Raw genomic sequence first — 14,782 nt, forward strand, 5'->3', positions numbered from 1 at the left:
GACAATGAGCCATAAAACAGAAATCCAAACATTAGTTGACAGAACAAAGTTATAATCTGCACATTGGCTGCTGTACATGCACTAATAAGAGAATCTAGGACTAAAAGAATATGTGTATTTGCATTTTTGTAGTGTATATGTAGGACAGACCTATACAGCGAGCACGCGAGTAGTCTAGCCTAAAGCCTGGGTTACATTCACACATAGTGCCCAGGTAGGAACGGACACAGCGGCCATGTCCGCAGCTGCATTCGTCAGAATCTTCTTCTGAACTGTCACCTTTTCACAAAACGAACCAGGGGAAAAGAGAAAATGGGGGCAGAAAGAGGTAAATAAATAAGCTTTGTCTGAGGGCAGGAATGTTTCAGCTATCACTGATTTTTAAGAAAAACTGTCATTGAGTGTTACCCGGGTTGTAGTTGGGAAAAGCTGCCTGCAAATCCTGTTCCCCGTCTGACTCCGTCTCAAGATGCATCCCACACAGATGGCTGAACATTGCTGGGTAAAACAGATAAAATTCTTGTTAATTCAATAAATGGATTAAGTGCTAAAGAGGTCTGGCAAGTTTTCAGTAGCTCACCTGAGTTTCTGGGAGGGCAGCTGTTACACTCGGGCCCCCAGCCACGGCCGAAGTGACAGCAGCACTCTGAATACGTCACCACCCGGTTCTGGGGCTCGCTGCAGATCCAGCCCTCCTCAATTCGCGTGAAGCACACATCCTTGTGAGCTGCAGTCCGATCTAGAGATGGAAAAAAGGATAAAAAAAACAAGTCATGAAATTTTAACTGATCTCAGTGTTTAAGTGTATTTAATAAGAGAAGGTAAAGATTACTAATCTTAATATGCAATATTTGAAAAAAGTCAGATTGGTTCACATTGCAAATTACACCTAAAAACAGTAAATGTACATTTTTATTTGTACTACAAAGTAAGCACACAAATACTTTACTATTTTTTTACAAGCTTGTAATATCTGGGAGTAACAAGCATCAGGCGCCCATTCAGCCATGTATATCCATCTACACCATATGGACAAAAGTATCGGGCCACCCACACATTTAGGCTACGTTCACACTGCAGGTCTTAATGCTCGATTCCGATTTTTTTTGTCTGCTTGTTCACACTACAAATAAAATGTGACAGCAAACGCGCTCTAGTGTGAACCCTCAAAGTGGCCACATGCGCAAAAGAAGACGTTACACACAACGCGCTCTGTTTAGACTCAAACCAAACAGTATTGTTTGACTGATGGCCGTTAATATAAAGACTTGTTTCGGACTTTACGTTTCCCAATTTTGCTTTAAGTTATAAAGTTATTTTGTTATTTACATATGCCCTAATAATTATCCTTATTGCTGTTTTAGAGGAGCGGTGCTTCAAAGGATAGTCGCAGATTTCTATCAGAATCTGCAGATTATACAGTACAAATGAAATGTTCACGTTTCTCCAACGTTGTCTTCCCAACAGTTTCACTAACATCTACACGGGATGGCCAGGAAGCATTCGCGATGTCTTCTTGGGCACTTCTCCGGTGCTGATAGTTGGCGTCTGGCGGATTTAATGCGACTTGACCGTTCAAACAGCAGTCGCTTTCTAAAACATCAGATATGTATCGGATTCAGTACCACATACGAAAGTGACCCAGATCGGATTTGAAAATATCGGATTTGTGCCGTTCACACTGTCATACCATGATTGGATATGGGTCGCATAGGGTCAAAAAAGTCGGATTTGATGCGCTTTCGCCTGCAGTGTGAACGTAGCCTAAACCTACAGGAGCTGCTCAGCCATGAAAACCCGGGCCATGACGCTCCCAGCACACAGTTTTTGTGCTGTTGTTAAGGCGGAGGAGGTTAGGAACTCTGCAGTTATTCAGTCAGCAGGGTGTTGGTGACATTTACACACAATGTGCCTCAGCACTCGGCCACACCGCTTTGACTTTACATGGTCTGCCACTTTGTGGCTGAGTTGCTTTTGGTTCCTAAACTCTTTCACTTCATAATAATACCGCTACTGTTGATCATGGGATCATGTAAAAGGGACTTTTTGTGTCATCACTGTGGCATCCTTGTAGTACAATGCTTAAATTCAGGGCGATATTTAGGGAAACCCATTGTTTTGTTTGTAAAGGCAGACTGCATCTCTCTTAAGAGAAGTAAGAGGTGTGGCCAAATACAATTGCCCATACACAGTCAAATGAAAATAAGACTGCATGGAGTCCTGTGAAAAACTAAATACACCCCATGATTCAAACTTGTAAAACAACTTTCGGCCCACTCTTCTTTATGACATTGCTTTAATTAACTGAAATGTGTAACCATTTGTTTATGCACAACTCTCTTAACGTACCGCTACAGCATTTAAATCAGGTTGAGGTCTGGACTGGGCCACTGCAACTCCTTGATTCTTTTCTCTTTATAAAAAAAAAATTGCTTGTGTAGTTTTTATCATTTTCCCCTACATGACCCAGATTCAACCAAGATTTAGAGATTGCCTCACGTTTGACTCTAAAATACTCTGGAATGATTTCACATCCAACTTAATGAGTGAAGGTGCAGGCCCTGTGTCGGCAAAACAAGCCCAAATCATCACCCCTCCACCCCCTTGCTTGATGCTTGATTTGAAGTGTTTGTGCATATGCTATGTTTCATTTAAATCAAACATGGTGCTGTGCATTCTGCTCACAGTTCCAGTCATCTTGTGGTTTGTTAAAATGCAAGTTTGCAAATCTTATCTAAATCTAAATCTTTTTAAAGAGAACAAGAAATGCTTGTTTATTCTTTCTCTGATTGTGCTTGTCATTGACTTTAACATTACCATGGTAACTGAGCATGTTGTCTGAGTTGAAGCTCTTGACTTCTTGTATTTTCTCTGGGCTGTCTGACATTGCGATGAATTTGCTAAGATGTCCACTCCTGGGAAGATTGTGGCATTATGTTAACAAAGACCTGAATCCTTCTGGCCAGCAAACATCCAAAACCTCTGCTTTAATAGAGGCGCTCACATTTGATCAGTTAATCAAGTGGATTTATTTAGAAGCACCTGGCTGCTACTTACCCTCTTAATACATGTGGAAGGGTGTACTTAGTTTTTCACTGGACTGCAAAGAGTCTTTTCGTATGACTGTAGTGTACATCTCAAACTACATTTGGAGGATGGAGACCTGATCACGCTATATACTTCAAACAGATTCAGTTATTCTGTTCAATTATTCATAACGTCTTGTATCTAGGGATACGTGATAAGCATTGAGTTACCAAAACCATAAAAACACCAACAATTGTTGCTTTTACTAAGTTATTCATATGTGCAGGATACTGACAGGCTGACAAATAACAATTCCTGCAGTGTCTCTGTTTGTAGTGACAAATGATGGATGTACAAGTGAGATGACAATGTAAACTCAAAGGCTAAAATATATTATAGTTCTGCAGAATTATTGAGAGTGGGTTGTCAGCCTTTCATGCACTGTGTTTAATAGGAAACAACACTCTCGTTGTTTGCCAGACAAAAAAGACAAACGGCTGAAGTTTAGCTTCATTAGTTACAGATCGTTTGGTTTTGGAACTGTTTGTTCTCAGCCTCTACATTCTTGGAAATAAAGTATTATAATGTTTACTTATAATGTTTGTCACACTTAAAAAGTGCAGCGGTGTTAATTGCAAATATTAAATGACTCCATTGGCATTGAAAACTAATGCTGTGAATCGTGTATCGTACAGGCCTTTCTCCAGCAAATGAGAAGCTTTCAGATGCTGACTAATTCTGTAACCTAATAAATGCAATTTTCATCCACAATTTAAAAAACCCAAAACAAAAAGGATGCACATGTTTCTTTGTTTGTTTGTTTTTTCATTTAAAAATGCAGGCGGAGTTGCGCAAATTATATGGTTACTGTCACACACTCTGGCATTGTTTGTGTGCCTAAATAAGTATATTCACCATATTTTTCATAACTACACAAAGAACAGGAAACTTTCTCTATAAATTGGGTAAAATGCCAGATAGAGCCAGTAAAGGCCAGATGGGACACAAATTGGAGGAATTACAGTAGGGAATTACATAAGCGGCAGATGACGAGGTAAGCCAAAGCTCATTTTGAGTGGTCAGGTTCAGGTGAGCTGACGCTGCTTTGTACCCACCGTCATAGACGCACTGTTTCAGCGCTGCACTGAAGGTGAGGGGAGGGTCACAAAAGCAGTGAAAGGAGCCGGGCGTGTTCTCACACCTCCCGTTCTTACAGTACGAGGGGTCCTGGCACTCATTCACATCTGCAAAGGGCACCACAGACACTGGTTACAGTAGGAACATCTGCTTGGGGCCGGCTATTAATTCCAAAAGAAAAAAAAAAAACACATTACGATATTCAGAATAATTCAGTCTGGCAACTAGTATTTTTTCCACTTATTTCCTAGAAGATGTGAAAAATACATTTCCTGCAGATTTTGCTTTTTGTTAAGGCTGATGTGAGCTCTTTTTGTAAGGGTAAAGTTTATGTCTTAGTTACCCTGTATGTCATGTTTGCTACCTGTTTACATTTTTATCATAAATACTAAACATGAGGGTTTTTGTGATAAAATTTAGCCATGCACAGTACAACACCTAGAACTCCTCTGATGTATCAGAAAGTTTCAAATAGGAGGCTCGGTTCCAGCTACATTTCAGTCTGCCAATAAATTTAAAGACACTTTAAAAGTAAGAATGTACTGTTATGCACAGTGGCTGAACTAGTTCTTTGATCACCTGCTGTATTTGTAAGTTTGCTCACTTAATAAATGAACAGTGTCTAATTTTGATGGTAGTTTCATTTCAATAGAAAGAGAAGGAATATCAACCAAAAAGCCAGAAAAAACACATTACATAAAAGTTATATACGGATCATTGAGTGAAATAGGTATTTGTTCCTCAAGCAAAACATGACTTAGTTCTTGAACGAGTAGCACTGTTGTCAAGTTTCTTGTAGTTGGTCACCAAGTCTGCACACATCTCAGGAGGGATTTTGGCCTGCTTCACTTTACAGAAACTTTCTGAATCCTTCAGGTTTCTTGGCTGTCACTTAACTTCAAAGCTTCAACTCCCAGCAATGAGTTTCTATAAGATTGACATCTGGAGACTAGCTAGGCCACTCCATGTGCTTCTTCTTTAGCCAATCCTTTGCTGTGTTGGTGGTATGCTTTGGGTCGCTGTTTTGCTGGAAGACCCATCCGTGACCCATCTTCAGTCTTCTGGCTGAGGGAAGGAGGTTCTTGTCCAAGATTTTTATTTATACAGCCTCTCAACATATTAAAATCGTCCTGGATCCTTAACAGAAAAACAGCACAAGGCATAATGTTTCCAACTCCATGCTTGAGTGTGGGAATGCTTCTATCTGGGTCATAATCAGCACTTCTTTTCTATCACTATCTGACCACAGCACTCTCCCAAGGCTTCTCTGAATCATTTAAGCTGTTCACTGGCAAACTTAAGACAGATCTGTTTATGTGGCTTCTTGAGCAGAGGGATCTTTTGGGCACTGCTAGATTTCAGCCCATTAAAGCACACTGTGTTACCAGTGGTGTTTTTGGTAACTGTGTTCCCAACTGCCTTCAGATAAATAAGCAGCTCCTCCCGTGTAGTTTTGGGCTGATTCACCACCTTTCTCCTCATCATCCTCACCGTATGAAGCAAGATCTTTTACGGAGCTCCAGACCGAGGCTGACTAATGGTCATTTTAGATTTCTTCCATTTCTGAATAATAACACTAAGAGCTGGCAGCTTCACACCAAGCTTCTTACTGATGGTCTTGTCGTCCGTTCCAGCTTTGTGCAGGTCAAAAATGTCCCTGATGTCCTTTGACAGCTCTTTTGTCTTACCCATGGTGGTGGAGAGGTTTGATTGGAAGAAACTGATTTTGTGGACACGTGTGTTTTATACACATAACGAGTTGAGATCAGGAGTATCTGTAATTGATTGACTGATTGCAATCTGTGTGTACCATAAAAATTAGAGACTGTTCATTTCTTTCTAAGTAAGGAAACTTATAATAATTATTTTCCCCACTGTAGGCCATTTACCTGGATTGGAGTTCTGTTTATTATTACTTTAAATCTCTGTTCTTTTCCTCGAAGCTTGAATTTAACAAAATATGGTGGGACTTCTGTAGACTAGAACCTACATAATAGGGTTTTACCAAATACTTAGATGTCATGCTTAAAATAGAGACCTAATCACAGTGGATTTTCACAGTTTTCAGTTTCATACTCTTGATTTCTATTTTCAGTACAGAAGTACCAAGGATTTTGTGAAAAGCATACAGTTACAAACTATTTTACACAGGCCTTATGCTTTCCAAAATTAACATTTTATGACAAGAGCATATGTCAAAGTAAGTTTATTTTAAACTCATCAGTATCCATCCACCTGTTCCTGAGTAATTTATTTATGTCGTGGTTGTAGTGGTAACAGGCAGACCCAAACCATTTATACTTCGTACTCTCAGGACTCTGGGTCCTGTTATCTAAGAAGCTTTCTCTATTTTTGCAACTCTAGCATGTCAGCCACAAAAAACTGAGGTGGACTTTCCAGGAGCTGCTAGAGCCTTGTTTTGATGACATGATGCAATGGATTGGTCTTGGTAGAGTTCTTTTAATTTTAGGGATTTTATGACCACTGGTGGACTTAAATTGACAATTCATGTGCATGTAGCATTTTACTTTTGTTGCTAACATGAGAGCTGGTCAGCTTTATTGGAGCCAATGTCCCGAACCACAGGTCAGTGCCAAGATTCTTAATATGATCCTGTGTTACCTGAACTCCTCCACTATGAGCTATTGCTTCCCATGTCACCTGTAAGGTGTAATCCTCCATTCTGTGGGACAGAACCGATCTCAAATTTGAGGCAACCATCTATGTCCCAACTGTACCTTATTCAGCAGCAGTGCCTCTATGAACTTCATCTGCACATCTGCAATGGTGCGTCATTGCTGCAACATGAGACGCACTCCAAACCCACTGTTTGGTTGTGTGCATAAATATAGTATAACAGACAAAACAAGGATACACATGGTGTTGAAAGCCCACTTTAAAAGACTGACCACATTTACACAGGAATTCAGGCAGTATGTTCATCGTACTGCCCCCCTAAAGTCATTCTTCACTGCTGAATTTTAATACAACTTTTTTTTACTGCATTTGCTTTGCAATTGTAATTCTAACTGCAAGTCCTCAGCCTTTGGTCATAATGGGGGGAAAAAAGCAATTTTCCTGTATAACACAGATTTTTCCACCACATGATATTAGCAAACTTACACTCCATGGGACAGCTAGGCCTATCTGGTAGCTGATGCAGCTCAGCACTGAGTGATGACCAGATGAAAGCCCAGTTATTTTTTCCATCCACAACATTAACTTCAAGATTTATGAAACAGCTACATGATAAGTCATTCTTTTCGAGCGTTGTGTAACACCAGGAACTCAAAACCTGCTTTTTTCCAGTATAAAAAACAAAGCGACTACTTCAAAAATCTCATCAACATGCAGATTTCTCCTTAACAAATGTAATATTTGTTCAATGTTTGACACTGATGAGCCACAGATCCAAGCAGCAATCACACTGGACATCAAAAGACAACCGCTGACTGGAGTTATCTAGATTAGAGAACATGTAAGCATTATTAAAGCCAAACCTAATACTTGTAGAGGAAAAGGGGGCTATTTTTAACAACTGTCTGTTACAGCACTGGACTGAGACTGAGTCTACAGTCTAAATATAACATTTTTCCATCACAAGCACAACTTCACAGGTTGTTGTGAAATTCACAACTGATTTATGTGGACAGCACAAGCACAAGGTTTTAATCTTTATATGCTTTAGCTCTGTTGACTTGATAAAACATCACTGTCATTATATCACCATTGCTACAGGTAAAAAAACAAAACACAGTCAGACAACTTACAGTATTGTGCAAAAGTCTTGAGTCTCATAACATTATATATTTTTCTAGAAAAATGGGAAATGGTTGTAGCTAATTATTGAAGCGTGTGTTAACATAACTGTAGAGTTGGCCGACCTTTATTCTTCAGCATAGCCTGAACCCTCTTAGAAGAGCTTTCTTGTCATTTCTTCTGTGATACCTCCCTCCTTACCTCCAGCGAACACAGTGATGATGATTTGAATCATAATTTTCAAATTTGGATTTATTATTCAATCAGACTGGCTTCTTGATAGAACTGAGACTGATTCTGATGAGGCTTCACTCAGATGAGCCATATGCATCACTGTGCCAAGTCTTTGCTGGATTTCCCCCCCCCCCCCCCCTATTTATTAAAGACGTGAGGTTCAGATAACGTTCATCTGCTATAGATAAGACAGAAAAACTTGTCAAGTTTCTTCAGATATTTTAAGGACATCTTTAAGGATCATCTGGCTGGTGCAAAAATACAGGTTCCTGGTAATAAAGTAAATTTAAAATTGGTTCTGTAAACACAACAGTGGCAGATCCCTTGAGTTGGGTGCCTTTTTATGCTTGATCAGTGTTAAATGGCTTAACAAATAAAAGAAACACTTCTCTGAAAATGGACAGGTGCAAGGACTGGATTGAAAATAAGTGAAAAAGCAGCTGATTAGCCAAGAAAAACTTTGAAAGACCTCCTAAAAGTATGGAAAACTACTGCTCAAGATCACTACGAGAAAGGTCTGACTCCTTGCAAACAAAGCATAAAGAAAGGAGGGGTGAGTCAAGACTTTTGCACAGTATTGTGTGTTTGAAATGACACATTTATTACAGCAGCAGCAGAATATATTAGTTTTGCACCTAGGCTCCAAGACCATCACTCCCTACAAATATAATATACAAAAATTGGGGAGTGAAGCATAAATATAACCCCCCAAAGGCTTTCAGAGTGTATTATTGATATATGATGTGAGGAGAGAGTGGGATTTGATATGTGCATGATGCAGTGCAGCTGCAGTAACCAGCCTAAAATGGCTCACAGACGTTATTCATTTTAAGCAGGCACAGAAATATTTTGTCTTACATAAAACATTTACGTAACATATAACACTGATCACTGGTCTCTCCCACTGCAGGGAGTCTGCACTCACCAGCCTGCTCCTCAGGAGTCACACAGCTGTTGCGGTCAGTGGCCAGGGTCCAGGGTGGAGAGCAGATGCAGTAATAGGAGCCCGGGGTGTCCACGCAGCGGCCATTTTTACAGTTTTCTGGGTTCTCACACTCATTCACATCTGCGCAAAAAACCCAAAAGAAACAGTGTTCAGGATTATTCCTATAGTATCCTGATAAATGCAGTTTAAGCTGGGCGAAGATACTAACCTGCTACTGTTACCATTACGCACTTTTTCCTGTTGGAGTCTGGGACCCAGGGTTGATTGCAGTTGCAGTAGAAGGACCCTTCAGTGTTGATGCACCGGCCATTAGTACACATAGACTCATCGTGACATTCGTTCACATCTGGGGAAGAACAAGAAAAGAATCCATCAAACATCTTTTAGAAAGAACCTAAAAATCTCTGTTATGATTTTTCAAAATGAACCTTTAATACACATTTTTATGTGAGGGATTTACCAATGCACTCAAGGAGGTTGCTATCGTAGTAGAAGCCCTGTTGACAGTAGCACTCGTAGCCTGGAAGCGTGTTCTCACAGCGACCTTTCTTACAGATTTCTTCAGCAAACAAGGAACACTCGTCAATATCTGTGGACAAGGAGAGAAAGATTGCTTCCTGAGCGGCAGATTCACAGCTGATTCTCAGAGGGATTAACTGACAACTGTGACTAACAGCAAACATTAGAAACTGTCAGCTTCTTTGGACACGGATGAAACAAAGGCTCTGCAGCTGATTAAAGTGGAGCTCAGATTGTTTTAACATCACAGAATGGATTAAGCACTGTGTAATTCTGGTATGCAGTATGTGATCTTGGCTCTGACTTTACACAATACCTACCCTGGTAGGCCGGGAGGTTGTACTGGAGACGCTCTTCATAGTAGAGACCTTGCCCATTTGGACAAAGGTCGTGGAACTCGGCTGGGTTGGAGAAGTAAAAGTTGAATTCACAGTACATGATGTAATTTCCACGTATTTACTGAACACAAATATAAGTTGACTTGCTTTTTGTGTACATGGTACGGTTCACATTTACCTGAATGGGAGACAGGACAGGGATAGATCTCACAGTGATCTCCCCATCCCACTCCGATGGAGCAGCAGCACTCCTGCTTGGTGACATTGGTGGCCAGGACGCTATCGCAGAAAACGGTGTCATCAAGGTTCAGGTAGCACTCTTTCTTCTCATCCATCACCACTCGAACAGCTGCGGGTTTACAGGAGCGTTTAGTGTGGATTTCCAGCGACTTCACTGGGCTACAAACGGCCTTGGGTTTAACTCAGTTCAACTTTATTTATATAGCACCAAATCACCACAAATCACCTCAAGTTAGACCCTACTATAATGCAAAGCCCAGATGCCCTTTCTTTTTGACCTTAACAGCTCATACATATACAGAATATGATGATTTATGTCGTCTGAGGAAATCAGAGCAGACTTACGCTCACAGTAGTGTCTATCCTCTGAGAGGATGTAACCGTGATTGCAGACACACTCGTACGAGCCCGGTTTGTTCCCACAAAAGCCGTGGGGCTGGCAGAGACTTCTGTCCAAGGCACATTCATCAATGTCTGAAAGAGAAATCAGACGGGCTGCTCTAAATATGGGAATTCACACAACACCTGAGTTGTGAGTAAGAAAAAAGTGTGCTGTTTGTGCATTTTCAAACATTTACCACATGACGACACGCACCAACAGCTGACAGTCGTCAGCTTCATAAAATGATTCACAAAAATGACGACCTTTCAGAATTTTAATTAAAAGGCAAAACGTGGTGTTCAATCCAATTCACAACATTATCATTTATTACACACATGACGTGACTGACTGACCTTGGCATTCCCTGCCTCCGACCAGTTTGTACCCCTGCTGGCACTCGCAGTGGTATGTACCCATCTTGTTGATACAGCGGCCCCCATGACAGCTTGATGGATTTTTACACTCGTTGATATCTGACGGGAAGGAAACAAATACAGCGCCAGAATGTGAAGCATGTGATGGGAAGCTGGAGCTCTGTTCTTTCCTCGAACTGGTCAAGGCTTCACTGAACTTTTTTTTATGTGCTCTTAATAAAAGCAGGTGGTTAAAAGATTGCATTTCACTGTCAGCGCTATCTGAGTGTATGGTTTCATGCCTTCACAGTGGCTGCCCTCTTGTGTGCGCTGGTATCCTGGGTAGCAATGGCATTTGAAGGAGCCGTCAGTATTGATGCAGTGGCCGTTAGCGCACAGCCGAATGTCCGCACACTCATCGATGTCTGCGTGGGAGAAATCATTTCAGTGAACCCAGCTGGTGCAAACACACCTTCTTTTATTGACAACTCCTCGTTAAAATGCGCTTGTGGGGATGAGGTTGCTCAGTTTTAAGACAGGCTTGTTCCAGGTGACAAAAGCATTACTTACCAGTGCAAGATTTGCTGTCTACAGATGGGAGGAAGCCCTCGTTGCACAGGCAGCGGTAGGTACCAGCCAGGTTCTCACAGTGACCGTTAGGGCAGATGCCAGGCTTCTGACACTCATTAATATCTGGTGAAACGTGGGAGAGATCCAAACAACTTAGTGTGATGCAGTAGCCACAGATCGCTGTTTCTGCTGAGTTTACCTGCGTATTATCTTGATGTTTGGGTTTGACAAGACCTGATAACCGTTCCTGTCACTCTACTACAAATTCCTGCTACTGGAAGTATTTGCCAGTTATTTTGGGGGATTTGACATGTGATTTATGTTCAAGTTCTATATTTAGTCCTTTGACTATGATATCATTTCCTAGTGCTTCAGAGCTTTGTTTCCTACGCTGCTAGTGACCTTTCCTGTCCATTCTCTCCTAGCCTCATCTCTGTGTTTTGGCTTTTAGCTCTCCTTTGGGAAGTCAGCACTGTTTCCATGTCAAGTTTGGATGTTTGAGTCTGTGTCTCAGTGTTATTTATTTCCCGTTTTATTTTGACAATCTCTTGTCTCCTGTGTTTTGTGTTTAGTTCTACTTCCCTCAGCTCGTCCTCGGTGATTAGTCCCACCTGTTTCCTCACCCCTCATTATCTCGTGTGTATTTATTCTTTGTTGTGTATTCCCTCGTGGTAGTGTGTTCCTTTGCCCTGTATCTCCTGTGTTTTACTTCAAGAATCAAGTTCCTACCCAGTAGCTGTTTTTGGATTTGTTTTCCTGTGGACTTCCAGCAATAAAGCTGTGCTTTTGAGCTCATTCCTGGTTTCCAGGCCCTGCATTTGGGTCCTAATCCTGTCTGCCTCACTGCCGAATCCTGTTGTATGACTTCTTGTCTTATTTTGTGAGTCTCTTGTGCCTTGTTCTTAGTTCTACTTCCTGTGTCTTTGATTAGTTTCCCAGGTGCTGTCACTTCCCCTAATTGCCTTCTGTGTGTTGCTGTGTATTTACTGCCTCAGTCCACTTTTGCTCCCAGTCATGTCATACTGTTTTGATCCAATTATTTTGGTCTTGAGCATAACTCAGCTGTCATAAGACAGGTCACCAGAGAGAGAGACATTCACGCTTAAATTCACAGTTACAGCCAATTTCGAGTTATCATTTAATCTAAGTGCATGTGCTTGGACTGTAGGAGCACCGACGCAGACACAGGGAGGAAAATAAAGCCAAATAAATGTGGCAAATGAAGGCGGCAAATGAATGTCACGCTTTTTTTGTGTCTCAATCTCAGCAGGTTTTGGTTTTCTTAAAGTTTTAGTGTGATCAGTTTTGCTGTATGGCAGAGCTGCACTTACCATAGCAGATGCCAGCACGGGCTTCATGACCAGGCAAGCAGGGGACACACTCGTAGGAGCCTGGCGTGTTCTCACATTGTTCATTGGGGCAAGTGTCAGGATTCAAACACTCATTTATGTCTGAAAAAGATATGGAGAAGCTTACACACCGTCTAGCTGTGCACATATTAACAAGTAGAGCACGGATGAATGCATATTGTAGCAACACACATAGTAGGTGCTGTGTCAGTGGGAGGCCTGTGCTCTAGTATGCACAGTGTCACAATAACCTGTGTTTTTGTACCTTCACAGGCTGGACTACGGTGTGACTTGCTCCTAAAACCGCTGTGACATTCACATTTATAAGAGCCTGGTAGGTTCACACAACGACCCCCGATACCACAGATGTCCTGGTTAAAGCACTCATCCACATCTGCAACACAGAAAGGTCAGAGTCGGTGCAGGGATATAGGAAAAAATCATTTTAACATTGGAAAGGCTCAGCTTAACTTACCTACACACTTAAGTCTACCATGCTGCACCATGTGTTTGTAGCCTGGGCGACAGAAGCATTTGTATGCTCCCTCTGTGTTGACGCAATAGCCTCTGCCATGGCCGCACGGCTCTGACTCACATTCGTTATCATCTAGACAACAGGAGTGAGAGAATGAGTCAAGCAGTATTTAATACAGACAGACAGCAAAGGCTCATAAAGCTTAAGGGACAGATGGCTGGAGTTTTTCACGACAAATGAATGTTGGTCGTTTGGCGAGATCAAGTGGCTTTTACTCAGTTAAAAAAAATCAGGAAATTAAAAGCATAGTGGCTAAAAATATGAGTTTTTCATCATAGAGATTATAAACATACCCGTTTCCTTAAGAGAGCATAAATTATTTCTATTTGCACACAATAATAGAATTATTTCAGAAAAAATAAATTACCAGGGTCAATAATATAGCTGAACCTTTTATTGCAATGATAAGCTTTATCTTTTTAATAAAGAAAGTTAAAATTGATTTTAACTGGAGAAACCATTGTGCCAAAAACCAAAGAAATCAGTTTGGACTGAAGGAAAAAGAAGTGTTGATGCTCACAAAGCAGGAGATGTATATGTAAAGTTATCAAATGTCAAGAACTGGGTTGAGAAGCATCATCTATAAATTCAAAGAGAGACACACAGTACCGAACAAGCGTGACAGGTACTGTGTGAGGTAGGAAGTGAATTATTTCAAAGACACGTGAATGACTCAGCCAAATCAGAAACCAGAACTGTGGGGAGGAACGGACTATGAGGCATCAGAGCAAGAAAAACTCCACTTCTGCAGAAGAGACACCTTCAAGCCAGACTGAAGTATGCTAAGGACAACCTGGAGAAAGATTATCCATACTGGAAGCACCGTCCGTACAGTGTAACATAGTGGTGGGAGTATTATGATGTGGGGATGCTTTAGTGTGTCTGGAACTGGGAATCTTGTTGAGGTGGAAAGAATCACGAAATAAGAAATTTTTAAAGACAACCTCGAGCTGTGTCTTCGCTTTGGTGGTCCAACAAAACAACAACATATGTGACCCCTTAACTACCTCCTCCCTCCAGAAGACCAAAGTGAACATTGCCTACTGGCCTGTCAAAGCCCTGACTTGAATCCCATTGAGAATCTGTGGGGTGAACTAAAGGAGACCATCAAATCTGGAGGATCAAATCTAAAGATTTGCTAAAGAAGAATGGGTACAGAAAGTACAGAAAATGGCACCCAGCAAAAAGATACATGACAGACTATTAGCATCATGGGAGCTAATAGTTACAGGTGTAAAAGTAGCTGTTCAGTGTGAATAGGCCTGCACCGTGAAATTTGAGTTCAAATACAATTCAATACAGCTGCTACTTCTGCTATAACAGGAAATAACATGTAAAATATTCCTGTTATGTGTCTATCTTTACACCTGAAACAGCTCAAGGCACTGCACGT

At 41.1% G+C, this 14,782-nt stretch overlaps 1 protein-coding gene across 1 annotated transcript in view; it reads right to left on the bottom strand.

The window, feature by feature from the left end:
* ltbp3 (latent transforming growth factor beta binding protein 3) overlaps positions 1–14,782 on the bottom strand; it is a 40,643-nt gene that overhangs the window by 1,066 nt on the left and 24,795 nt on the right. Inside the window, exons 13-28 of the mRNA XM_087847236.1 lie at positions 13,330–13,461; positions 13,120–13,248; positions 12,837–12,956; positions 11,506–11,628; positions 11,238–11,360; positions 10,936–11,055; positions 10,546–10,674; positions 10,139–10,309; positions 9,943–10,023; positions 9,564–9,692; positions 9,312–9,449; positions 9,083–9,223; positions 4,143–4,271; positions 581–739; positions 409–498; positions 151–279 (exon numbers count right to left, since the gene is read on the bottom strand). Of these exons, the coding sequence (XP_087703362.1) occupies positions 151–279; positions 409–498; positions 581–739; positions 4,143–4,271; positions 9,083–9,223; positions 9,312–9,449; positions 9,564–9,692; positions 9,943–10,023; positions 10,139–10,309; positions 10,546–10,674; positions 10,936–11,055; positions 11,238–11,360; positions 11,506–11,628; positions 12,837–12,956; positions 13,120–13,248; positions 13,330–13,461 (2,043 nt within the window). The remainder of the gene's footprint in view (positions 1–150; positions 280–408; positions 499–580; positions 740–4,142; positions 4,272–9,082; positions 9,224–9,311; positions 9,450–9,563; positions 9,693–9,942; positions 10,024–10,138; positions 10,310–10,545; positions 10,675–10,935; positions 11,056–11,237; positions 11,361–11,505; positions 11,629–12,836; positions 12,957–13,119; positions 13,249–13,329; positions 13,462–14,782) is intronic.

Source organism: Neolamprologus brichardi, chromosome 10 (assembly GCF_056152115.1).
Source record: "Neolamprologus brichardi isolate AB-2024 chromosome 10, ASM5615211v1, whole genome shotgun sequence".
NCBI classification, from domain to species: domain Eukaryota; kingdom Metazoa; phylum Chordata; class Actinopteri; order Cichliformes; family Cichlidae; genus Neolamprologus; species Neolamprologus brichardi.